The sequence below is a fragment of the Sceloporus undulatus genome, chromosome 4 (genome assembly GCF_019175285.1).
Source record: "Sceloporus undulatus isolate JIND9_A2432 ecotype Alabama chromosome 4, SceUnd_v1.1, whole genome shotgun sequence".
Taxonomy (NCBI): Eukaryota; Metazoa; Chordata; class Lepidosauria; order Squamata; family Phrynosomatidae; genus Sceloporus; species Sceloporus undulatus.
The window spans coordinates 1,909,381-1,936,590 of NC_056525.1; the positions used below are offsets into that span (position 1 = coordinate 1,909,381).

General features: G+C 45.6%; 1 protein-coding gene across 3 annotated transcripts; it reads right to left on the reverse strand.

Annotated features, from left to right (window-relative positions):
- Positions 1-406: 406 nt before the first annotated feature.
- Positions 407-27,172, reverse strand: TTI1 (TELO2 interacting protein 1). Of its 3 annotated transcripts, none has more exons than XM_042461931.1 (8): positions 27,044-27,172; positions 23,712-26,037; positions 23,059-23,262; positions 20,941-21,089; positions 19,146-19,286; positions 15,636-15,840; positions 12,069-12,156; positions 407-1,448 (listed from the first exon to the last, which is right to left on the reverse strand). In XM_042461931.1, exons 2-8 carry the CDS (start codon positions 25,987-25,989, stop codon positions 1,256-1,258), a joined length of 3,258 nt encoding a protein of 1,085 aa, XP_042317865.1. In that variant the 5' UTR covers positions 25,990-26,037; positions 27,044-27,172; the 3' UTR covers positions 407-1,255. The 3 variants fall into 3 exon arrangements, with proteins under 3 accessions (XP_042317865.1, XP_042317866.1, XP_042317867.1); XM_042461932.1 differs by lacking the exon at positions 27,044-27,172 and adding an exon at positions 26,891-27,016; XM_042461933.1 differs by lacking the exon at positions 23,059-23,262.
- Between the last annotated feature and the right edge of the window lie 38 nt (positions 27,173-27,210).

Genomic DNA, 27,210 nt, shown 5'->3' on the forward strand with positions numbered 1-27,210 from the left:
ATACTGTGTTCAGTTCTGGACCCACAATTCAAAAACGATGTTGGGAAGCTGGAGCATGTCCAGAAGAGGGCCACCAAAATGGTGAAGGGTCTGGAAACTATAAAGCTCTATGAAGAGAGACTTGGGGAGCTGGGCATGCTTAGCCTGAGAAAGAGTTTTCAATCTCTAGTTCAGAGGTTTCCAAACTTTGGTCCTCTAGATACTTTGGGCTTCAATTCCCAGGAATGCCAGCCAGCTTGGCCAACAGTTAGGGATTCTGGAAGCCAAATTCCAAAAGATCTGGAGGACCAAAGTTTGGGAATCACTGCTCTAGTTCAACACCTCCTTAAGGGCTACTATGAGTAAGCACAGGGTAGTAAACACCTCCCACCCTCCCTGCCCAGTGAGATACTATTCCTGAAGAAAATCCAAGCAATGCTTCTTTAATGTTGTTAGGAAGGGTGACATCCCATTTCTTCTGCGCAGGGAGGAAAAATGACAATGCTGGGCTCATGCTGCTGAGAGAAACAAGATAAATGGGGGGCTGGATTTGCAAAGATCACTCGAGATAAATAAACAGGAGGGGAGCGAGGCAGCACAATATGCCTGGGCAAAGTTTTGTGCACATCAGCTCCTGTCACAGCATGCTCTTGGGGTCATCATTTCCTTGAAAGCAGCTCAGGTTCTGCCTCTCTTGTATAAGAAACCAGTCAAACATGCCTGCCCCTGCCCCACGTTTCTCCACAACGTGAAACAGGGACCTCTGAATTCCCAAACGAATGGGAGTGATGGAGCGGGTTGTGTAGTCAGTGGTCTCAAGTGAAGAAGAAGTCACAGTCTTGCAGTCAAGTGGCTGCAGAATAGCCAGCTGGCAGGTGAATTGGTCCGTCCATCCTCTGACCTGCAACAAACAGCCAAGATCTTGGACCTAAAGGGATGAAGTCGAGAACTCTTCTTCTGATGGTCAAACCAAGCCAGGAGGACGGCAGGATTGCATAGATGCACTTGGCCAGCAGGGAGTTCAAGAGTCTCTCAATGACCTGGGCAACTGCAGAGCATTAAGCAACTGCGTTCCAGGGGAGGTGAGAACATGCCAAGCATGGAGCCTTCCAAGAAGGTTCAAGGAACATTTTACAACCGAGCCCAAGAGCTCCCTTCAAACCTGTGCCTTTCCACCTGAAGCGCTGTTTCTTCTTTCCTCTCAGAGCCTTGTGGCTCTTTCTGGGCAAGGTGCCTTGCCTCTATATTGTTCACCTGCAAACCCCAAAGATGCCCATCAGGATCCTCTGTGCAGCACATCCAACAGGTGCTGCACATTGTCGGTGAACTCGTTCCGCTTCTTTGCCATCCCATGGAGATTCACGGGTGCCAGGCTGGGGTGGGGGGGCTGGTAGGTGTGGGGGCACCAGATATTGCTGAGGAAGAGCCAGGTGGCATCTGGGTCCATCTGCATCAGGTGGAGGAAGACGCTGCAAAACACCAAGACAAAAGCAGGGAGAAGTTGTGTGAAAAAGGTGATATTCAATGGGCCCCCCTCTATGCCTGGCTAAATCTGGATTTGACCCATGGGATGGGCTTCTGGGGAGAGATTCGTGGCTTCTAAAGGTTTTATGGGTTTTTTTTGGGCTATGTGGCCATGCTCTAGAAGAGTTTATTCCTGACGTTTCGCCAGCATCTGTGGCTGGCATCTTCAGAGAATGCTAAAATGGAAGACAGTGGGGTATATATATACACATACTGTGTCACTCTGGGTATGAGATATATACCGTATACCCCACTCACTTCCATGCCAGTATTCTCTGAAGATGCCAGCCACGGATGCTGGTGAAACATCAGGAATAAACTCTTCTAGAACATGGCCACAGAGCCTGAAAATATCACAAAAAAACTATGGATGCTGGCCATGGAAGCCTTCAACTTCACATTCTTGGCTTCTGTTTCCTACCTGCAACTTCAGTCTTTCAGGCAGAAGCCACAAAAGCCTGCTTCAGTATAAAAGAGAGAACTAAGGAGGAGTCTTTGTGTAACTCTGGAGACTATTTTAGAGAGCAGCTTCCATGGACAGCATCTGAGGAGGTGGGCTGAAGTCTACAAAACTCCTCTGATGTTGAAGCTGAAATAAATGGGTTAGTCTTTAAGGTGACAGAGTCCTCCTTCCTTCCTTCCCCTGAAGACAGAGAAAAGACCATCCATGAACATGCCATCACCCAATTTGTGCAAAGTGAAAAACCACTGCATACACACACACACATGCCTTGCCATTGGTTCCATCCACAACTCTGGGCAGGTGAGCCTGCTCCAATTCTGCATTGAACAACTGGCCCCTCCAGTCCAGCAGAGACCACTGCCCTCCCCTTCATTGGTTCCCAAAACACCACAAGTCCTCTAAGGCAGAGGTTCAGAGGATGCTCACAGCCCCAGGATCAGCAAGTTGAAGGAGGTGGCTTTGGCAAGATCCTTCCAAATTCCAGAGGAATTGGCTAATAGCTCCCATGTCAGTTTGGCAGCAAATCTCTTTTGGGTGTTGAGTAATATTAAGAGAGCTATCTCAGGTCCTGAATGACCAACCTAAATACCCCCAGGGACCATGTACTAGTTCCCATCTAATACTGGAAGCTAAGGAAGGGCAACCCTGGTCATCCTTTGGATGGAAGACCACCAATGAATAGCAAGTGCTGCATTCTAAGTGCTGTAATACCAGGATGTATTTCAGAGGAAGGAACTGGCCAACTACCTCTGAGGATTCCTTGCTAAGAAAACCCTCTGAGAAGTTCATGGGGTCACCCTAAGTCTCATCTGCGCCAGCCTTTGCTGCAAGACTGACTCAAGAAATAGGCTTCTTGGTTGCTGCTCCCAAGTGACTCGATGCAAAGGCTGTATTGAATTTGCAGTAGAACAGTAGACCTAATATCAAAAATATGCCCCAGGGCAAGGGGGCTACAGTTGTTGCCCAAGAGAAAAGGGGGCAGTAGCCCAAAAAAGTTTGGGGACCACTGCCCTAAAGGAACCAGATCCCACCAGTACTTGGAAGCTAAAGAGGATCAGCTTCAGTTAGGCCTTGGATGGGAAACCACCAATGAAGACCAGGTGCTGTAGGCTGTATATCAGAGGTAGGAATTGGCAAAACCATTTCTTGAGTATTTCTTGCGTAAGAAAACATGGTGAAATTCATGGGGTGTCCATAAGTCCACAAGTGACTTGAAGGTACAGATACGCAGACACACACACACATTGCTTTGAGTCCCAGGTTGGGGAAAAGGCAGGATATAAACAAATGCAGAAGCAGCAAGATTTAAATGCCCAGCCCAGAAGGATGACAAGGCTCCTGGTGCATCTCCTTCAGTTTTTCCTCCCTGCGCTGGGTGACTGGACCAGGCAATGAGGCTTCCAATCTTTAACCGGTGTGATTTATCGCGTGTGATTTATCACATCTGTCCTGTGCCTTTGCTCAGCTCTCTGGAGAGAGTATAATCCAGAGAAATTGGCTAAACTGAAAAATGGGCCACTGGCGCAAGGCCTGGAGTTGAGTCCTGCGGCATTTGAACCCAGCTCTCCCTGGCAGATAGCAAAACCACCATTCCCTGCATATCATACTGGCGCCTGGGTGGCAGATAATCAATTATAGTCCACTCCTACAAAGAAGGCTGCTAGTGGATATAAGTATGCACACAAAATACTACTACTACTACTACTAAATTAACTTTGAGACCTGTCTGTCTGTCATCTATCTACCTATCTATCTATCACAGTTCACACATACACACACACATATATATCAAAGCTAATAATACTTAATGTTTGCAAAGAAACAACTTTGAATCTGGCGTAATATTCCTTTTGTTTTGTTTTCCCAAAAAACATACCTTTATTATTTTTAGTAGTACACTTTAAATGTTTTTACTGTTATTGCTATTTGTTTTAATAATGGCCTTTTGCAACCTGTAACTGTATTGGATTTGTTTTAATTTGCACATCAGCCCCCTTGAGTGCAGCGGTTTGAGCGTTGGACTAAATGGCCCTTGTGGCCCCTTCCAGCCCAAAGATTTTGTGGCCCAACAGACTGGACCAGATGACCCTTGCAGTGCCTTCTCATAAAGATTGCATCCTCAATCCAGATACACATCCTCAAGCGTGACATGTTTATAGGGTCTATTTGAGGGACTCCATCTCCCTCTCAGCATCTGCCATTCTTGATAGATGTGGCTGTTAAGACTTGTTCCTAAGGCCAGTTATTTTAGCCTTGATCCTTGTCTGGATTTTCCCTCCCTTTTAAATCACAACACTTGGAAGAACAGATTGTGGCTGTTTCTCCTTCATCCTAGGTTGCTCTTTAGTCTTGCCTTTCCCAGGTGCCCTTAAACGTTGGGCTTCCAGATGTTCGGCAATTTCCTCCAAAACGGGTGCAATGCTTCTCTGCATGGCTACACAGTGTGCAGTCCCAACTTTCTTACGCAAGGACTGTCTTACCCTTCTCTGCTCTCCATCTGCTAGCCAAGGCCCACTGTGGGTTGGCTGCCTTTCCATTAAACAACTTTTTTCTTGATTCTGTCAATAAGGATTTCCTTCCTTTTCCATTGACTGGATGACCTGGGACCATTTTGCTGCAGCGGAGGCAAAACCCTGTCCATCTGCTACAGTTCAATCAATGCTAAAGGAAGCCAATTCATACTGACTGCCTTTGCATTTTCTACATTCAATCCTGAATGACTTGGGAAGGCGGCAGCCCTGCTCTGAGTTTTGCCTTCTCATTAAGATCTTGCCTCCTGATCCAGTCTAGCCTTGATACCTATCAGACGCCAGGCACTGGTGCCCCTCTGGAGATGGGATTTCAAGCTGCAGCACCTGAACAAGTTGAAATATGATAAAGTAGTATAAATGATTCTTAATTTTTATTTGCAGGAACCTGAGGAAGAATAGGTGAGAGGCAGCTGCCGCCTCCTACTTTTGAAAGTTGTTTTGTAAGTCTACAACAAACACAGACTTGGTTTACTGTTAGTTTAATGTCAGCTGCATTCTGTATCCCAGTGGCGGCAAAACCTTGTGGGTGGATGTGGGGCAGGATCCTCTGCTGCAGCGGCATCCCTGTTAAGAATCCTAGAGTTGGAAAAGACCCCAAGGGCCATCCGGTCCCACCCCATTCTGACATGTAGGAACATACCATCAAAGCACTCCATGGGGAAGATGGTCATCCAGCCTCTGTTTGAAAATCTCCAAAGGAGGAGATTCCACCACACTTTGGATCAGGATACTGCACTGTCAAACAGCTCTTAGTATTGGGAAGTTTTCCCTAATGTTGAGGCAGAATCTCTTTTCCTGTAGTTTAATCCCATTGCTCTGTGTCCTGTTCTCTGGAGCAGCAGAAAACAAGCTAGCTCCTGCTTCAGTGTGACACCCCTACAAATACCTAAACAGGGCTATCATGTCACCTCTTAACCTTCTCTTCTCCAGGCTAAACATACCCAGCTCCCTAAGTCATTACCCACAGGGCATGGTTTCCAGGTCCTTGGCCATTTTGGTGGCCCTTCTTTGGACATGCTTCAGTTTCTCACCGTCCTTTTTGAATTGTGATACCCAGAACTGGACACAGTATTATTTCTTTACCTTGAATCCATTGCTCTGTGTCCTATTCTCTGGTGTAGCAGAAAACAACTTTGCTCCATTCTCAATGTGACATCCTTTCAAATACTTAAATAGGGCTACCATGTCACTTCTTAACCTTCTCTTCTTCAGGCTAAACATACCCAGCTCCATAAGCCACTCCACATTGGCCTTAGGACTTTCCAGACCTTTCACCATTTTAGTTGCCCTCCTTTGGACACATGGCTCCAGTTTCTCAACATCCTTTTTGAATTGTTTTGCCCAGAACTGGACCCAGGATTATTCCAGGTGAGGCCTGACCAGAGCAGAATAGAGGGGCACTATGACTTCCCTTGAAGTCTGTGAATGGTTCATTCCATATGAAAAGGTTATGACGACTGCTCTTCCTTGACTCTGATTGTTGGCTAATGGACGAGCTGTAATTTTTAGAGAATAGGAATTCTTGGTAAATTTAGTGTTAGTATTTTATGTTGTATTGATTGTAAATTGTACTAAGTGTCTTTTAAGGTTGTAATCCGTGGGAGAGGCAGGAGGTATGAATAAATTACATTATTATTATTATTGTACTTGTTTTAATTTGTTAGATGCTTTAGTATGTTTTTAGACTGCAAGTTACTTTTTTAGTGCTTCCTAATTTTAAATTGTTTTCATCAACCCATCCTACCCGCTTCCCAGGAAACAAAATGATGCTGAGAGTTCACTCGGTGTTACTGGTACTTTGCAGACATGAGAAACTAGAGAAGCAGAGACCTCTCTTGCACAACAGATTAGACAAGAGATGCAACTCTGCTCAACTTATTGGCAGTGGCAGAGGTCTTTGGTCACTGGGTGCTGCTAGGCCATGATGATAGTTGGTGCAAAAAATGGCTTTGCCTCTCCATCTGCCTTTGCGCATGTCAGAGGGGTCCATTTATGAGTGAGCCCATTTCTAAGGAACAGAACCTCAGGGATGCAGCCAGTGTGGACAGTTTAGCCAGATCCCAAGTGGAAGATTATTTTGGTAATCATTTTCATCTCGCTCCATATATTTTATCCAAATCCCCTCTGCTTCCACCAAACATCCCTGGGTCCAGGTGAAGCAGGTAAAGAGGATGCTGTGGCCGAGATCATACTGACTGACAGACATCCTTTCCCAGCCCATCGCAGCCTCCATTGATAGCCCAGAGCCCTCTGAGGCTGGAGGAGCAACTTGATTTCTGTACTGTTGTTTCTAAATAAAATTACTCTGACAGTTTCCAAGCAACCTCGGTTTCCATGGCAAGAGATCCTGGGCTTAATCCAGGATGGCGTGGTTATGTCTGTAGCTGTTTGGTTCAAGTGCAATTTGCTGGCGATAGATAGCTATATTAACAGACAGATAGAGAGACAGTCCGACTGCTGGCAGATAGAGGGTACTTTTTGCTTTGCAGCGTTTGCTGCAACCCAGGCCACAACTGGAAGAAACAAAGTGGGACTGAGAAAAGAAAGGGGCCCCAACCAGATGCATAGAGGGACCTGGGCACTTCTGCTTTAGTGCCAAAAGACAGCTCACAATCACACATCCCTCGGCAGGGAAGAGGCCAGAATGTTGTGACAGACTACTGAAAGAGCCTTCTCTTCCAATATGGAAGAGCCCTATCTGGGCTCCAAAATCTTCAGCAAAGACTCTTGCTTCTGCCACCTTCACAGAAACATCTGGCAAGGACAAGAAACAGTGCCTTCTCGGTGGCTGCTCCAGTTTTTCTTTTTTGCCTTTTTAATGCATTTGCTTTCATTATTTAGACAGACTCACCACATCATGAACCAAATTTTATCGACAAATCCCATCCTATTAACAGAGGTATGAACAAAGACAGTAGCTTCACGGCAAACTATGGGTATTAATTCAAGAGTCCTTGCACTTATTCCAAGAGGAATCTTCTCAGAGGGAATTTTGAACCCAGTGAAACAAACTTTGGATAAACAGATTCATTGCTTTCACACATCAACACGAACGGACCTTTGCAAAGATCAGAAAGACCTGTATCATCTTATGCCCCCCTCTGAAAATTTAGGGCAAGGGAGATAACTCACATCTTCCTGCAGCCTATGGCATCCCATCCCACTCCCACAACTGTACAAAAATGCTTTAAAGCCTGAAGCTTTAATACCACTTGCTCCTGCATCTGAAGAAGTGGGTTTATATCCACAAAAGCTCATGCAAATACAAAAAACAGTTAGGCTTAAAAGTTGTGCCACATTTCTTTTTCTCTTCACTTCCTCCTTTTTATGCTGCAAAAGACTAAACAACCTCATTTTAATAATAGTTTTTTTTTAGTGACATCTTTTTGTATTTGACCTCTGTGCATTTCTTTCACCATTTCTAGCCTGTCTTCTCCTGATCGCAACAGTCTCCCTTTAGTCCTCTTGGCTTCTAGGGAGAGTTCAGGCTTCATTTGCCCTTGGACCCATTTATTGGTCTTTTCTCAATCCATGCATCTGCAGAACTCTTCTCTTGCATCACACAGGAAAGCACCTATTTGCTTTCTTTGCCGTCCAGCTTTCACAACCATAGAACATAGAAAGAGGAACCATCCTAAATTTAAGGCCCATGGACCATCCTAACTTTAGTATTCAATGATATTCTTTTACACTTCAGGATCTCATCCTGTTCCTCCAAAGCTGCCCTTCCAAGTCCTAGTCTTCTTCTAATTTCTTGACTCCAGTCTCCGTTCTGATTAATAACTGAGACAAGGAATACAAAATCCTTTCAGCCTCTTAATGGTCAATTTTAAAGTTATGTCAATCATCTGTGGTCATTACTTTTTCTTAACGTTCAACTGTAACCCTGCTTTTGCACTTTCTCCCTCGACCGGATATAAATATTCACGTCTCCCCCAATATCCAGCCATCTCAGGTCAATATACTATTAAAATAAATTGGGAGCCATTTAAAAGAATAACAGTTTTTACAATGTAAAAGCGTATTAAACCATTTCTCATTTAAACAAGACAATTTAAAACCAGTTAAAACAATTTAATTGCTCTACACTAGCTTTGCTCTGACCTTTTCAAAAGCAGGCCTTTCTGGAAAGGGTGAGTTAAGCCATTTCAGTGGAGTAAAGGCAGAGCAAGGCTGGGACACAATGTCTGTACTTCTTGGAGGATGGTGATAGCAGGCTGCTATAGATATTTTTAAGATAGAGAGAAGCTTTAAAATACCAGAATGAACAGACAAGGAACAAAAGATTTAAAGGGAAGGTAAAAATGTTCAAATCTAAGAAGAACATCAGCGGACTTAAAATACTTCCACAATAAAAGCAAGAAACAGAGTAAAAATACTGAATGCTTAAAACACAAAAGGAATTGTAAACAGACATTATAGTGTTATATGGTTTCCTGGTATTCTGTTTCAAGGTCCCAGCATTTTAACTCTTGTTCTATTCAATCTGTATTTATTTCTCTCCTATATGTGTGTGTGTGTGTGTGTTCATATTACAACTGGGCATTGTTATCAATATAAGAAATACATTTACAAAACCAGTCCAATTACACTGAATGCCAGAAACAAAGATCCACTTATAGCCTGTCATCCCAAAAGGCTATATCTGTTTTGCTGCAGGTCCATGGGCAAAGCTCATTTCTGAAGTAAATGTTATCAAGGGGCACCGTATCGTTTCAAAATGATCCTCTATAACCTCTGCTTTTGCTTCACAAATTTTAAAAGCCATTTTCCCCATCAGGGCCAGCATCCAATTCAAACAATTTCCTTGTTCCTGCAGTTAAACCATTTAAAGATTACTGACATTACCATTTTTACCTTTGTGCTCTTCTGCATTCCTTGTCGTTATCCAGGAGCCTTTAGATGAGAAATCAGTTTTTCCTGACCATTTGGGTCTGCCCCAATTTTTTAAAAGTGGAAAATCAGAAAAGAAGCATTTCAAATGAAACGATGACATATTTTGTATACCGAATCCTCCTCTCCCCCCAAAAAGTCGTCAATCAGAATATCCACACTTCAAATAAATTACAGTTGTTTCCTCTCTTTGATGGGTTTCTGCTGGTTGTTCTGAAATTAAGGCGGGATACAAACCGCCGCTTTGCGGCGCTTTCCCGCCGCCGCCGTTTGCTCTGCGTGGGAGCCTCAGCAGCCAAACCGCGCGGCTCCCGCGCGGAGCAAAAAAAAAGCTCCATTTCGGAGCTTCTTCTTGCGGCGCACTGATGACGTCGCAAAGCGCCGCCGGCGCATTCGCGACGTCATAGGCGCCGCGACACGTCTGGACGCTATGCGTCCAGTACGTAAAGATGGCAGCGCCCATGTAGAAGGGGCAACCCGCCCCATCTTGTACGTATAGGATATGTACTAGGGTTAGGGGGGTGCGGAAGCACCGCCCCTTCCTAACCCTAGTACGTATCCTATACGTACTATATGGCAGTTTGTATCCCGCCCATGGTTTTAATTCCCCCCATCTTTCCTTAAGGATATGTGGAAGATTTCATTTGCAATGTGGTGCTGGATACCATGGACTACTAAAAAGGCCAATAAATGGACCCTAGACAAATCGTCCTGACGTCTCCCCAGAGGCCAAGAGGACTAAACTGAGACTGTGGTACTTTGGCCACATCAGGAGAAGACAGGACTCACCAGACAAAGACAGTGATGCTTGTAAGGGAGAAGGCAGGAGGAAATATTTTAAACAATGCTGCACATGGAACAAGGTTTGTACACAGGGGTGCAAAGAAATGGGTCACTTTCTCGGCCCCCAATGTGGGCAATTTTGGAGTATGTCTGATTTTGGAATTCTGGATAAGGGAGACTCCACTTGTACTAAGAAGGGCTGCAGAACTCATCTTTCTGGAGGCAGAGGCCAAACTCACTACAGTCATCAAAGGCTTTTCAAGGCAAAGAGCTTTCAGAAGTGGTTTATCATTGTCTCCTTCTGCAGAGTGCTAACAAGAGTTAGCTAAATGCCACTGCTTTTATCTGCCTGGTAGTTCCCCTTCCAGTTCCTCCACTGCCTTCAACACAGTTCTCTTCTGCTGATGTGGTTATTACTCTCCAAAGAAGATGAGTGCTTCTTGGGGTGCATCCACACTGCAAAATTAATACAGATTGGCACCACTTGAAGGGCCATGGCTCCATCCTACAGAGTCCTGGGATTTGTAGCTTTGTCAGGCACCAGCACCATATGGCAGAAAAGGCTAAAGACCTTGTGAAGCTACCAATCCCAGCATTGCATAGGATGGTACAACCACACTTAAAGTGGTGTCAAACTGCATTGTTTCTACAGTGTAGATGAACTCTGAGTCTGGTTTCTCTGCTTTGAGCATCCCACCTTGGTTGACCCCATTCAGAGTCTAGACCAGTGATACCCAAACTCTGGCCTTCCAGGTGTTTTGAACTTTAGCTCCCAGAATGCCAGACCACTGGACAAGATGGAATCAGTGGTCTGGACACTTGACAGAATCCAATCTCCTGATGGCATCCCTCCAACCTCTTTGACACAACCAAGACACAGATAGAAAAGGGGGAACCACCAGTCATATGTTGTTTGACCCTTTCAAACGGCACAATTTACAGGGTTAAAACCATCCAAAATTCATTAAAAGGCAATAATAATAATAATAATAATGATAATAAAACAAAACAGTGCACTATTAAATCCCATAAGCAGTCAATTCCTCAAAGCCAGTTGAAACAGGTCGGTTTTCACTTGGCAGAAGAATAAGAACAAGGAGGGAGTTTCAACATATATGGCATGAATGCATGCCTATCTTTTTCCTCATTCTTAGCCCTCTGCCTCACATCACACTCTCTCAGCCTCAGAGGGAGGCAAAGCAAACCCCCTCTGAACAAGTCTTACCGAGAAAACACCCTAATAGGTTTGTCTTAGGCCAGCATACGTTGGAAAGGACTTGAAGGCACACAACAAGCAAAACAGCAACAACAAATTTTCTCACCGTCCCTTAAAAAAACAAAAACCAGCCCCTGAAGAAGCCTGTAGAAGCATTATTTGGCGGATATGCGGTGTGCTAATCTGAGAAATAAACCTTCTTTGTCCATATATCCTGAGACTCAGGGTGCATCTCCACTGGACAAATAATGCAGTTTGACACCACCTTTAGTTCCATCCTACAGAATCCTGGGAACAGTCGTTTTGCAAGATCTTTAGCCTTCTTTGCCAAAGAGTGCTTCACCAAAATACAGATCCCGGGATTCTGTAGGATAGAACCTACAGCAGTTAAAGTGGTTTGAAACTGCATTATTTCTAACTGTGGAGATGCCCTCTCAGCCTCTTACCTTTTATTTCAGATTTACCAGACAACCCCACCCCTGATGCTTCCAGCCCCTTTCCCCATTTCATGTCCTCTTGTGCAATTATACAGACCTGCAAGTGGAAGGGAGATCTCCAGCTTTGCTTTAGTGTGGAGGGTGGGAATGAATTAGAGCAGATGCCTGACTGACTCCCAGCTGGCTATGAATAGGAGAGGAGACACGCAAGACTTTGTGTGTCATGTGTGCATTTGTGTTACCTGCAGGCAGCCTCCTGGAGCCTTGCTGGCTGCTTGGCACTCAGGTAGGGCAGGCAGATGTTCGCCACTTTGTTCAGGTCATTCTCACCTGCAGAGAAGGAGAGAAGGAAGGGTCAATGGGAAGAAGGGGGCACAATGGCCACAGCTAGCAGGACTGATTACATTTGCAGATGATACCAAACTGGGAGGGGTTGCTAATTCCTCAGAGGACAGGATTAAAGTTCAACATCACCTTGACAGATTAGACGGCTGGGCTAAAAATAAGAAGATGGATTTCAAAAGGGAGAAATGTACAGTCCTACGCCTAAGCAGGAAAAAAAATGAAAGGCACAGATATAGGATGGGAGACACTTGGCTAGACCACAATTCATATGAAAAGGATCTAGGAGTCCTAGTAGACCACATTCTGAACATGAATCAACAGTGTGATGCGGCAGCTAAAAAAGCCAATGTAATTCTAGGCTGCATCAATAAAAATATAGTGTCTAGACCAGTGATGGTGAACCTTTTAGAGTCCGAGTGTCCAAACTGCAACCCAAAACCCACTTATTTATTGCAAAGTGCCATGTCCCTCTGGCTTTCTAGTAACAAACTCTGGCAAACTTTGCATTGGGGTGACGGCACATATGCCCACAGAGAGGGCTCTGAGTGCCACCTCTGGCACATGTGCCATAGGTTCGCCATCACTGGTCTAGACCAATGGTTTTCAATCTTCCTAATGCCGTGACCCTTTAACACAGTTCCTCATGTTGTGGTGAGCTCCAACCATAAAATTGCAGTGTCTTGGTTCCTAAGACTCTTTCTTTGCACCTTTAACCAGAGATTGGATGGCATCTTAGCTTTGGCTATGCTTTCTTGCACAGCAGGATGGCCCTTGCGGTTCCTTCCCACTCTTGGATTCTACGAATGAGTTCCTTATGTCTGCTGCACACTGTGGAGGAGGACCTTGAGTAGCTCCTTTACAGTTCAAGGTAAACCCCAGAGTGGATTCATTGCCACCACTAACACAGGGCTCACCAGGTGCCACTGGATCATGGACAAAGGGCAGTTTTGCCTCTGGGGCAAGAGATTGGCGCATGATGAGATCTGAAACTCAACTGTCTCTGCTTCCTTTTGCCCAGAACTGTTGGCTACCATGTGGCTCTGCCCAGGATGCCTTGTAGCAACCAAGACTAGAAGCTCAGAGCTGTACAGTCAGGAAGAGCTCTGGCGAGAGGGAATTGGAAAATGCAGCTGCAAAGCGAGAAGACCGAGGTGTTTGATCCTGCAAATGTTTATGAAGCATTCCTGGAGCGTTTCTCAAACCACCGGCTCAGACTGCTATTTTTAGAGCCTCCTTCCACACTTTGTACCTCTTATCTCTGCAGAGAAACAAGCGTACATACACACACACACACACAATATCTCTCTCTCCCCTTCAAGCATCCAGGATTAGATTTCAAATCTTGTTTCGTTGCAAAGAATTTTTCTGTAATGTGCTTTTCTGTTTTTTAATTGTAATCTATTTTTAAAGAAATGATCTGCTTTAATATTGTAATAGTTCTATTTTAATTGTCATTTTTCTAAGTTTTTAATCATACTGAGCTTTTAAACTGAATGCCTCTTTGCCGGTCTTTTAAAAGAGGTTTGATGGGCGTCTTTCAGGAGTGCTTTAGTTGTGAATTCTTGCATTGATGGGGGGTGAACTAGGTGGTCCTTGTGGTCTGTTCCAACGCTAAGGGAACAAGTTCTCTCAGGGCCAAAATACACTGCAGAAATAATCCACTTCGACACCACTATAACTACCCTGGCTCAGTGCTAGGGAATCCTGGGAATTGTAGTTTGTGGTGGCACTAGAACTCTGTGATAGAAAAGGCTAAATGTCTCCCTAAACTACAGTTCCCAGAATTTCCTAGCATTGAGCCAGGACAGTTAAAGCGGTGCCAAACTGAATTATTTCTGAAGTGTGTATTGGCCCTTAGAGATTGGTAGATTCTCCATTTTGGGAGGTCTTTGAACAAAGAGTGGACAATCGTCTTTCAGGAGTGTTTTAGCTCTGTGTTGTGTATTTATGTGTGTATGTGCCTTTGAGTTGCCTGTCTGCTTAGGGCGACCCCATTGATTTTGTGGGGTTTTCTTAGGCAAGGAATCCTCAGGGGTGGTTTTGCCAGTTCCTTCCTCTGAAACAGAGCCTACAGCACCTGGGATTTTGCTAATGATCTCCCATCCAAATACAGTCAGGCCTCTATAGCCATTGAGTTTTCATCCATGGCTTCAAAACAGTGTTAAAAAATTAATTCCAAAAAGCAAACCTTGTCTTTGCCACTTGATATGAGGGACACCATTTTACTATGCCATTGCATTTAATAGGTCTTGTTCATCCATGGACTTTGGTATCCACAGGAGGTTCTGGAACCAAACTTTAGTGGATACCAAGGGCTGACCTTGCTTAGCTTCCAAGATCAGGAGGGATCTGGTTCCTTTAGGGCAGTGGTTCCCAAACTTTTCTATGCCCCACACCCCTAAGAAATGTTTGATTAATTGATTAAAAAGTAATGTCACATTTGAAGAGGAAGAAGTCAAATTTTGAATTTTAAAAGCATAAATTGAACCACATACAATACTGCAGGTGAGCATTCTGGGTTTTTAAAAAAAATCTTTTAACTCAATGCATAAAATGCAAATCTAAACTGAGCAATTAGATTTTAATTTATATAGGGGGAAAAAGAGTGACGACTCATGACTTGCCACTCAAGGACACAAGACACTCTTTGTTGCACGCCCTGAAATTCTAGCTAACAGTCTTTGGGAACCCCTGATTTCGGGTATTTACTGTATATACTCATGTATAAGTCTAGAAATTTAGGTCAAAAAATTGACCCCAAAACCCTGAGTCGACTTATCCATGGGTCAATGCAAGTACTGTATCTGAACTCTTATTAAAAAGAAGGAAACATCCCTGGGTGAAAGGGAAGAGTATAACGCGTCTTGGAAGCACCCTCTCCTCTCTCATCCATCAGTCTTAAGGGTGAGCACAAAGAGCTATGTCTGCTGGAATCTGATAAGTTTTTGACATTGCTTTGCATTGCTTCATCCTTTAGATCCTTTGCTAAGTGCCTCTAAGTTTTACCCTCAACCTATCCATGAGTCATATCAAAATCCATAATCTTGGCCCCAAACCCTGCCGTCAACGTATTATAATAATAATAATAATAATAATAATAATAATAATTTGTTTTATTTATATACCGCTATTCCAAAGATCATAGCGGTGAACAGCAAGTAAGCTAATTAGTAAGTAAGCTAATTTGCCCCCAACAGTCTGGGTACTCATTTTAGCTCCCTCCTCGGAAGGATGCAAGCCTGAGTCGAGCTTCGGCCCTTTTGCTGGTCTTGAACTCGCAACCTTGTGGTTTTGAGTGAATGGCTGCAGTACAGGCATTTAACCACTGCACCACCAGGGCTCCTGGTGTATACATGAGGTCGACTTATAGTCAAGTGTATACGGCATTTATGAATGGCAGGGGACTGAACTAGGTGACCGTTTTGGTCTCCTCCCTCTCTGCTTTCCAGAGCACTACTACTCACTGAGGTCCAGCGCCTTGCAGAGAGAGCCCAAGCCCTGGAGGACAGCAAGCTGCAGCTTGAAGGCCAAAGTGTGGCTATAGATGGGTCCAGCCCGGGCACTGACTGGTGCCTGGTTGGCAAGAGAAGTTGCCAGCTTGGGCAAGATGTCCTTGGAGAACCGCCGCCTCAAGAAGTCGCCACAGTTGGCTCCCAGGGTACACAGCACCTGTTGAAATCCACACATACACATTACAGCAGACTCTTAGACACACACAGAGAAAATCTACATTTGCTCACAAAAAGAGGCACCGCAACAGAGGGTTGCAGCATGGAGGATTCTGGTTCAGAGGTCCAGCAAGCCATGTCTCCTAAGCCATGTCCCTTCCTCCGGTCCCCATTTTGGGTCTCTCCCCCACTTTCCAAAGCAAACATTTTGCATCACACCTACATGCTGAATCCTGACTGAGCTGGCAAACAAGTGTACCACCCTCAGCCTCAGTTGGAAGGGTTAGACCAAAATGGGGAAAGGTCTGGAAACCACCAAGCCCTATGAGGAGCAATTAAGGGAGCTGGGGATGTTTATCCTGGAGAAGAGAAGGTTAAGAGGTGATATGAAAGCCCTGTTTAAATACTTGAAGGGACGTCATACTGAGGAGGGAGCAAGCTTGTTGTCTGCTGCTCCAGAGAATAGGACCCAGAACAATGGATTGAAGCTAAAGGAAGAGAGATTCCTAAACCTTAGAAAGAACTTCCTGAGGGTAAGAGCTATTTGAGTGCAGAAAACGCTTCTTATCCTGTAGAGACCAGTTTAGGTGCTTCAAGTCATCTTCCAGAAAGTGGGGTTGGTCTACCAGTCTTTTTATTGTGCTCCTTTTTTGTCCTGGGTGATGGTTGGAATTTAAAATGGTTTCCCTCATATAAAATGACAAAATTTTACTGCAGCTTACTTTTTGGAATTTATATATATTTAATATTTTCAAGCCATGGATGCTTGAATCCATGGAAAACGAACCTGTGCATATGGAGGGCTGACTGTGCTTGCAAGCTGGGATAGATTTGCATTCCAAATACATTCACATTCGGCTTCCTTTTCCTCCGCTGCTGCTGCCATTTGCTATCAAGCTCTCTTCAGCGCCAGGCAACCTTATGAATGAGAGACTTGCAAGACCCCCTGCCACTTAAGGAAAGTGCTTTTGCACACTCAGAGAAGCAGCCGCGGCTTCTCAACTGGCTCAGTCCACCTGCACTGCAGTCCCTCCTCTTCAGCCCCTGCCTTCCATTTTGTCAGTCATTATTCCCTTCTCTATCGAGCCATGCCTCCCCAGAGTATGCCCAATGTACAATAGTCTCAGCAGACAGGTCTGCTTCGAGGGAGAGGTCAAGCTTGACTTGCTCCAGGACCCATTTATTGGTCTTTTCTTTTGGTGGTTCACGGGACCCATATAACTCTCCTCCAACACCACATTTCAAAATGAGTTTTCTTCCTGTCATTCCTCTCCTAAGGTAGCAGATTACAAACCAGAGGTACAAGTTTATAAAAATGGAGAAAAGAAGGAAGATCCAAGAATGGAGAGAAGCGTCCTTTTGCAGCTCTATACACACACATGCAACTACTCTGGGCAAAACCTGCTTAGCCCCTCTTCACTTCCCGCATCCATCTGCACAAATTTGCGTGTTCTCCCAATTCATCACCAGCCAGGGTCACTTTTTCTCTCTGCCCATAATCTCTTATCTCCCTGTACCATGTTTCGCCTTTATCTGGAAGGCTGCGGGCGACACGCCAGTCTTGCAGCCTGCGATAATAAATACACCGCTCGCCAAATGCAATGTGGAGCAACCGCCATGCGAGCTGGGAGCCTGGTGCAGAAGAAAAGGGCAACATAGCACGATGGTTTCAATGCTAGAAAGGGATAAATGTTGAAGTGGGCCCCAACTATTGCAGTGACCCAGTATTTCTGCACAAGCCCAGTTGTGAGGAGTCCCTCTCCAATGCTCAAGTCTCCTGCTGTGCCTCACTTTTTTTTTTTTGCTACTGAAACAGAGGCAACCATCAAAGGGATGCTTATAATTAAATAAGATCACCTTTCCTGCTGCTCAGCAGTAGGCTATCTCAAAATTGCTGAGAGGGTTTTGGTAATGGATTCTCCTCCTCGCTCTCCCTGTCTTACTCACCCCCCCATCTTAAAATCCAGCCTAGTCCTTGAGACCGTTGCATGAGTTTTGCCTGCCCACTCCAGGATTAAGGCTGGGCAGTGCTCCTTTTTGCCTTTCTGTACAAAATCCAGCTGTAATTGGTCAAACTATTTGCACTTCAAAAGCTCTCCTGAGATGGGATCTAGGTCCCAGACTCAGAGGCCAGAAATATGGAGGCAGTCTTCTTGAAGCAGGGCTGGACATGTTGTGGGGTATTTAGCAGGCAGGGATGGAAAGTCATTTCCAAAAGAGTTTAACTGCTTTGTTTTAGCTAGATGCTTTTGCCTTATAACTCCTTGTCGTCGTATTTTATGTATGAGGTTATACAGGGAGAGTTGTTATTAAGAAAGTCCACACACTGAACACACAACAGAATATAAAGCAAGTATATGTTTGATTTCAATAATGGCATGCTAGCTGCAGAACCGTTTTTGACTTGGCACAGAATCTGCAGTGCCTTGTTGCATACATATACAGTTGGCCCTCCTAAACCACATTTTTGCCATCCTTGGGAGGGTCTGGAACTGAACCACCAAGGATATGAAGTATGCATTCTGTGTGTGTTGTGTATGTGTGTGCTTCCTCTCTCACACACACACATACACACGTACATAGCATAAGCAAAACATTTCATCTTTAGCTATTGAAGAAGGTGGAAGACAATTTCGGCATTAAAGAGAGATCAAAGCGCACTTAAAGCATCCCACAAAATAAAGCGAAAAGGGTGAGTAATTGCAGGAATGATTATCATACACAATTGTGCAAATAAAGTGATATCGGAAACACATTCCTGCTGAAATCCTGCAAGTAAAAAGATGTGCATTAATGCTACTCTGTGACCACTGTAATGGTGGGTTTTGTGTGACGTCATGTGAAATCTTTTCGCATAATTACACGGTTTTTCCAGGATATTCATGGGATAAACTCCTGATCTCCTTTGTGTGATAAACTTGATAGTCTTACACTGAAACCACTACCCTACACTGGCTTCTGCCTATACATACCTATGCACATACATATATACTCTTTTTAGTTCTGTTTGGTAATTAAGTCAATATACACATACATAAACTACTGGTATACATATAAATAGATGAAAATGCACTCCACCATCAGAAAGGATCTGGATATGTAACAGTGGGGTGTGTGGATGCTAGGAGCTCCAGTGAGAAGCAGAGGTGCAAATGGGGGCCACCATCCCCTGCGAAAGGCAGCTCAGGCCCATTAAAGTAGAGCAGAGAGTGTTGCCCCCCACTGCCTGGAGGAAGCCCAGGGCCTGTCCTTCCCATCGGCCCTGGGGGCAATGTTGCCCTGTGTTGGGATTCTGGTTTGGCTTACCCTGAATGCTCTGAGTACAGCCAATGGGTCATCGTTGGTCAGGCGGTGAACAAGAGGAGGCCATGCCCGATGTGCCAGAGGGAGAAGGACATTTTCATGAGCACCAAGCACCATCACACATAATTCCAGGACATCCAGGACCTGCCAAAGGAAGGAGGCAATAGTAAATGGAATTAAGGCTGCATCCACATGGTGCAAGTAAGTTGCGAAAGGTTTAACAACAGTATGTTAACTTATATACTGATTACAGGTTACATACTTATGTTATATAAGTCTCTACTTATGTAAAGATATATAATTACACACATATATACAGAAGGTTATATATAAATATATACTGTATATGCATGGATAAGAACAATCTTAATGAAGAAAGAGCAAATGGGTTGGGAAAATGTGTTGTTGTTGTTTATTGAAGATGGTATAAGGCAGTGGTCTCCAGACTGTGCTCTTCAAGAGATTTTGGACTTCAGCAGACTATTGGCCAAGATGGCTGAGGCTTCTGGGAGCTGAAGTCCAAAATCTCTTAAAGGGCACACTTTGGGGACCACTGGTATAAGGGAAAGGAAAATCTATGGGCTATAGATAGGTTTTAATTAAATATTAATTAATTAATTTATTATTAGTTAATAATAATTTACATCAATTCTATCCTCCTCCTCCTCTGCCTGGCCTTTTCCACAAGAGAAAACCGAGCAGCGGAGGAGCATTGCAAATGTTCACCCATCCCCATCCTCCACCCAGCCTTCTCCTCAGGAGAAAGCCAAGCTGCAGAGGAGCCTTGCTTGGCAAACTTTTGCCCGTCTTCCTCCTCTGCTGCCTGGCCTGCTCCTTGGGAGAAGGCTGAGCAGTGAAGGAGCCTTGAAATCGTTCCGCATCCTCATAGGTCACCCGAAATCCTTTGGTGGGCCACAAGCAGCCCCCGGACAATATGTTGTGCAGGTCTGTCATAAGGAATGGTTTCCAGACCCTTCACTATTTTGGTCGCCCTCCTCTGGACACACTCCAAGTGACATTGTTTGACTGGGCCCTGGGTGCGAGAGAGCTCCTGTACCACCAGATCAGAGGCAGGAAGAATCACAGAATCATGGAGTTGGAAAGGACCCCCAAAGGCCATCCAATCCAATCCCATTCTGCCATCCAGGAAGGCACCATCAATGCACCTCTGACAGATGACTATCCAGCCTGTTTGAAAACCTGCAAAGAAGGAGGCTCTACCACTTTCTAAGGCCACAGTATATTCACAGATCTTACTGTCAGGAAGTAAGAGCAGCCATAAAACTGATAGTGGATTCACTGCCTCCTCCGCGCCCCCCCCCCAAATGACAACAAGCAAGACAGGTCTGGGAACTAATGAGTTTGAGATAAAGGGCTGAGTAGCCTCCTATGAGGAAAAACTGGAAGCATGGATACGAACAAGCTACTCCCTCATCCCCAATGATGTGCCAACCATTTGGGTGCCCATTCTATGGTCAACACCTGGCTAGTGTACAGTGGGCCCTTGGAATCTGCTGGGGTTTGGTTTCAGGACCCCCCATGGATGCCAAAATCAGTGGATGTTCAAGTCCCATTATATACAATGACATAGTAAAATGGGGTCCTTTATATACAAATGGCAAAAAACAAAGTTTGCTTTTTTTAAAGAATTTATATATTTTTAAAATATTTGCAAGCCATGGATGGTTGAATCCATGAGTAAAAAATCTGTGGATGAAGATGCCAGACTTTACTTGATTTTACAACTGCCTGAATTTCCCCTGGGAGGTCCCTCTGGCACCTTTGCTCCAAGGAGTACCTTCAGTCGCACGCAAAGGCTCTTGGCGGAGAGTAAGTGGACACATCTCTCCGTCACATCTTTGGCCATCTGGGCATAAAGTGGCAACTGGCTCTGCTCCTCACAAGGGTCCTCAGCAGCCTCGGACTCGCCAACTGGCACTTGCTTTTCTGTAGAATTAAAAAAGGCACAGAAGTGACCACTGCAGCCACCAGCCACCATGGGGCTGCATGTACACCCATGCATTGATTCAGCAACCTCAGTCATGCACACAGTAACCAGACGAAGGGCCACCTGTTCTCCTCTCACAAGGAGCTGCAGAGAAATTCTGTGCCCACCCAGAGTCATTTCACAGTCTGGCAAAGACCTTTTTTTATTCTAGCTAGCTTTAGAGAACTGTTTTAAAAGCAAAGGTCACTGTGCTGTGCTACATGTGCACCTTGGCTTTTCAATCTCTTTGAAATTGTTTTAACCCTATAGAGAATGTACTACTATTTCTGTCTTAAATTTGTGAATGTTTCTAATGTTTCATGCTTGCATTTCTTTTTTAAAATCTTCCTAGCTGTCTTGAGTTCTAGCTTTGGGACTCAAAGGAAGGGGATACCGTATATACTCGACTATAAGTCAACCTCATATATAAGTCAATGGCAGGTTTTGGGTTAAAATTATGGATTTTGATAAGGATAGGTAGGTAAAACTTAGGGACATGCAACAAAGGATCTAAGGCCTGTTACAGACAGCCAAAATAAAGCTGCTTCGAGTCACTTGGAAGTATGGATTTTAATGATGCAGGAGTCCTAAGAGTCTGGAAGCTTCACCAAAGCGCACTCCAGTCCTTAGGACTGGAGCGTGGCTTTGGTGCGGCCTTTGGACTCTTAGGACACATGTATCATTGAAATACCATACTGCTCCAAAGTGACTTGAAGCAGCTTTATTTGGCTGTCTGTAACAGGCCTAAATGATGAAGCAAAGAAAACAATGCAAAGAACCTACAAAATTCTGGCAGGCATAATGGTTTTGGCTCACACTAAAGGATGGATGGAAGAGAAAGCAGAGAGAGGTCAGTGCTTCCAGGACAGATTGCCGGGATGGTTCGCTCTTTAATAAGAGTTAAAGAGTTAATAGTACAGTATTTACATTGACCTGTGGATAAGTCGATCTAGGTTTTTGGGGTCAATTTTTTGACTAAGATTTCTAGACTTATACATGAGTATATACAATAAATAAAATGGACAAATAAGTATTAATTTCTGAATAAATAAAACAAACGAATGAATGAGTAAAATGAATGCACACTCATAGTGGAAGGGGAAGGGTGTGATCCCATAGGCCTTGGATTCAAATCTCCTGGGATCCTAATTTCATCCTCTGGAATGTCCCAGGGAGATAAATGCTTGTCTCCTCATTTGGGGATTCCCAACTTTTTAATGGGTTTTTTTTTCTCTCTCTCTCTTTCTCTCTCTGCCATTCTTAGAAACAGAGTTGACAGATGAAATACAGGACAGGGCTCAGGTATCTTTAATCATTGTGTTGCACAAAAAACACCCGCTGAAATCACCTCTGCTACTCAACTACAATGGGCCCTTGCTTTACGTGGGGGATCCGTTCCGGACCCCCCCCCCCCCCCGCCGTGTAAAGCAAATATTGTGTAAGCTTGAGCCCTATAATATCCAATGGGGCTCATGCTTGCTGCACGCACCCCTGCGGCTATGTGTGCCATTTGTGAGCCCCATTAGATTTAATAGGGCTTGTGTGCTGCGGGGCTCACGTCCATTTTCCAGGCGGCTTCAGCGTATGCTGAAAGCCGCCTATAAGGAGCCCACATATGGCACAGACTCACTGTATTAAAGGCACAGCAGTCCTGTCTTGTATTTCACCTGGCAACCCTAGTAGAAGTCCAAACGCCTCCCATAAGGCTGAGCTGGGCTAAAAGAGGTTAATCATCATAAGCATAAACCAGTAGTTCCCAAACCTTGGTCCTCCACGTGTTTTGGACTTCAGGTCCCAGAATTTCTGAATGTTGGCCCAGCTGGCTGGAGCTTCTGGGACAAAACACATGGAAGTACAACGTGTGGGAATCACCAGCATTGACCCTTGTATGTCCAACCAGCAACCCAAAAGTTTTGCAGCTGCAGTGACCTTGCCCCTCATCCTCCGAATCAGAGATGTCACCCTCTGCAATCCGCTTCTGCTTAACATATTCCTGGAAAAACTCCTCCATCTCCATTGCTGTTGGGGGCTGCAGGGCAGGCAGTTTCTCTTGTGGCTGGGCTGCCCCCAACAAAGGTCCACGCTCTTGCTCCCAACCCTTCCTTGCTGGATGCTCCACCTTGAACCAAGAAACTGCCAAAAGAGAAGTGGAAAGGATTATGGCCTCAAACATACCTAATACTAGACACAAAAAAGGCAGTCCTAGAGCTGATCAGCTCCAGTTCAAATAGAAGAGCTAAAACTAGCTACGTTGCTACAAACAAAACTAGCTGAGATTTTACCTCAAAATGTTCAGAGCATAACACAACCCACACACAGCTCTGTGATTCTCCCTGCCCAACACATAGGACCCAGGAGTACTACCACAGACATACAGTGGCAGGGTGAGAAGAGAGAGGAAGGAGACGACCAAGCAGTGTCTGTCCCTACTACAGTTCTGAAACTGGGGGGAGAGAAATGAAGGGTACATCTGGGCCGTAAAAATAATGCCTTTTGATACCACTTTAACCGCCATGGCTCCATCCTATAGAATCCTGGCATTTGTAGTTTGGTGAGGCACCAGCACCTCTAGAGAAGACTACCTAGCATCTTCATCAGCGTGTGCATGACCCGGAGGAAAGATGAGGCCCGGTCACTGTGGCACTGGTCAAGCTTGGTCAGAATGTCCTGAACCACATCCTCTACCAAAGGCAGTACATTGGCGTCCGAGTGCCGGAGCATGGCCTCCAAGACCCGTGAGGCATGGGGCTCATGTGCCACATGGCGCAGGTGCAGGGAGATGCCATTCACCAGGTAGTCAGCGTTCTGGTTGATGAGCTCAGGGACAGAGCCATAACCGCAGGTGAGGCAGATCTTGGCCATGGTACCCCTTGCTGTCTGGCTAATGAGCAGCGTGGGGTCTCCTGCCTTTTCCAGAACTGGGTACAAGGCGGAGAGCAACAGCAAGCGGAAGTCCCTCTTGAGCGCTTGGGCAAAGCAGCCTATCCCTTCTAGCTGGATGCAGATTTGCCAAATGTTGCTGTTCATGGAGCGGACCGTGGGCTTTGGGTCCAACGGAGGAAGGGGCTGGCTGTGCACTTCAGATGCAACAGCCAGAAGCCCAGAATATTTCATAGCCAGTTCTGCAGCAGCTTCTTCACTCTCCATGCTGGTGATCAAATGCCAGTTTGCTTGGTCGACATACTCTTCTAACACAGACGTTATGACTCCTTTGAGATCCTCAGTGCCTAGCACTGCTTCCCGTTCTTGGAGGCCATCCATCTCTAGCCCGGCAGCTCCCGCAACTACTTCATTGACAACCATGGCAGCCTGCTTTCGGTACAAAGCCGACTCTCCATAAAGCTCCATGAAATGATCCACAAGTAAATAGATGTTCCCATAGTAGCCAAGAACCTGGCAGATTTGCTGAAGGAGGGGCAGGATCCGATCGTCCGTGAAGAACCGGAAGTACTTGCTGTGGACGCTATGATTAGTCAGGTCCTCCAGCCCTCCAGAGCTCCAGCGCTTCTCCTCCACGATCTTCACATCTCTCACATCCAGCTCCAGGACTTGCACTAGCGCTTTGGAGAGACGCTGGAGGTGGGACGCAGAGTTGAGGACGACACTCACCTTGGGTCCCAGCAGCTTCAAGTAGCCGAGCAACAAGTTCAAGGTTGAAATCTTGCCCTGGTCATCCTGCGAGTTCATTAAGCGAGGAAGAGCAGTGGCCAGGGAGTGAAGGTCTTCCGAAAGGATGTTGGTGAGAGGCCTATTCTCAGCCACCATGCCCTGAACTGTGATGCTCCTGAGGACCTCATTGCTCCGAGCCTGGATCTCCGGCCTTTCATCATTCACAAGACTCACTAAGGCTTTCAAGAGTTCACTAACCGATCCCACTAAAGACTGGCTGCATGTCAACATCAGGAGATGAACTGTTTCAACCAGCTCCTGCCTAACCTTCCAGTGAGAGTGGACAGAGGCTGAGGCAACCACCTTCTTGATAAGGATGGAGAGTTTGGCTGCAGTACCTTTGGCCCATTCCAGGCCTCTGTGTACTACAAGCTCTGATATTCTACTCTCCTCCAAGGCCGGTTTCTTCTCCTTTTCTGGAGGGATCTGTGCCAACTGTTCATCGGCCATGACCAAGCTGATGGCTTGAGAAAAGACCCTGAGGGCTGAGATGACCACCATATGGCCTTGCTTCATATCGCCTGTGATCATCTGAGAGAGAGTAATGGACATTCCAGGGAGAAAAGAAGCAAAGAGATCCCCACATTGCTTCTTGTCTTCCTCATCCAAAGGCCTGTGATACTCCTGGCAGTCACATTGCAAAATAAAAGTCCGCAGGCATTTTAAGGCAGCGAGCTTGATTTGCCTGGCTTTTTCCTCTTTGGCTAAGGACAAGAGCAAGGACACAGCAAAACCCAAGTGGGGAAGGTTGGGCGGCTGGTATAAGGACATGATCACATCCCCATAGGCTGAGTGCAGCAAAGCCAGGAGGGACTGGATCACAGAATGCTTTAATTCCTCTGACAAAGGGGCCAGCTGGCGTGGAGCGGACGGAGACGCCAGGCACATGCAGAGCTCAGAGAAAAGTTCCAGGAAGAGGGCGGGCTTCTTCACGCAAGTGGCCGAAAGCACAAAGGTGACACACTGTACCACGCTTTGGACCACACGTTCCTGCTTGGGCCCTGGAGTCTTGAGGGTGAATCGTAAAGGGAAGAGGACGTACTCCTGGAGCTCCTGTAGGGCAGAGTCGCTGACCGTCTGGAGCTGGGCCTGGAGCTCCTTCACATTCTCCACTGTCTGGACTTTGGTCAGCTGGATACAGATGGGGCGCAAGGCCCCAAAGGCCTCCTGAGGGGTGTCAAAAAGAGCCATGGCCCAGTACTGTCACTCTCTTCTCAGGCCTCTTCTTCAGCCATCATCCTGTGGATGGAAAGACAAAAAAGAAGTTCCATGAGAGCAGCTCAGTTTCATTCTTCTTATGGTGCCCTGGCTTGAGCATTGGACTAGGGCTCTGGAGGCCAGGGTTGAGATCCCAGTTCAGCCACATAAACCCACTGGGTGACTTTGGGCAAGTAGCACTCTCTCAGCCTCAGAGAGGGGCAATGGCAAAGCCCCTCTGGAAAAATACTTGCTAACAAAACTCATGACAGGCTGGCCAGATGTCGGAAACAACTTGAAGGCACACGACAACAACAACAACAACAACAACAGGAAGCACTCATTCTCACAATTCTGCAACTGTAAATCTCTGCAGGAACAGCTAAGCCCTGCAGCACTTTCCTCGCTGGTTGAAAACACTTCTGCACAGTTGTTGGTCACCATTTGTGCATCTGGAGAACTGAAGTCTGGGAGTCACTGTTTTAAGTCGTGAGCTGCTTTGAGTCTCAAATTTGGAGGAAAAGTGGGATACAAATAAATACAACAACAACAACAACAAATAATAATAATAATACATATTACATCAATTATTATTATTATTATATATTATAACATAGTATAATATCATGTATTTAATAATAATAATAATAATAATAATAAATTTCTTGTACACACATAATCCCAAGGGCCCCTGCAACTCCCTTCCAGGTGGAAATAACTGGCCCTTTAGGCCTAGCCACGCATGATGGGCTCGGAATTTGGGAGGGGATGATGGGAGCTGCAATCCAAAAGCAGCCCCTGGAGGGCTCTCCTTCACCTGTTTTTACCTCCAGGGCCTAAAAACCCACCAGGGACCCTCCATCCTGCTCGCCAGGACCCTAGGGACCCCCTTTACCTTCTCCAGACCCCCAAAAGGAACCCACGAGGGAAGACTCAGCACCAGCAACAGCAGCCAGCCACATGCCGGAAGTAAACCTGCCTCTTTCTCTGGGGCGAAATATGTCCCGCAGGGAAGCAAGGCGAACAGAGGGGGCGAAAAAAGTCTCACTTGGCAAGACTGCGCAGGCGCAACGACTGAGCCTGCTGCGCATGCGTCAATGGCCGGGTAGGCCTCAGCAGCCGAGCCTTTACTCCGAAAAGCCCTTCTTCTCGCTCGCTCTTAGAATGAGGCGCTGGCTTTCCCAGAGTTCTTTTGTCCCCTCCCGCGATCCGTAG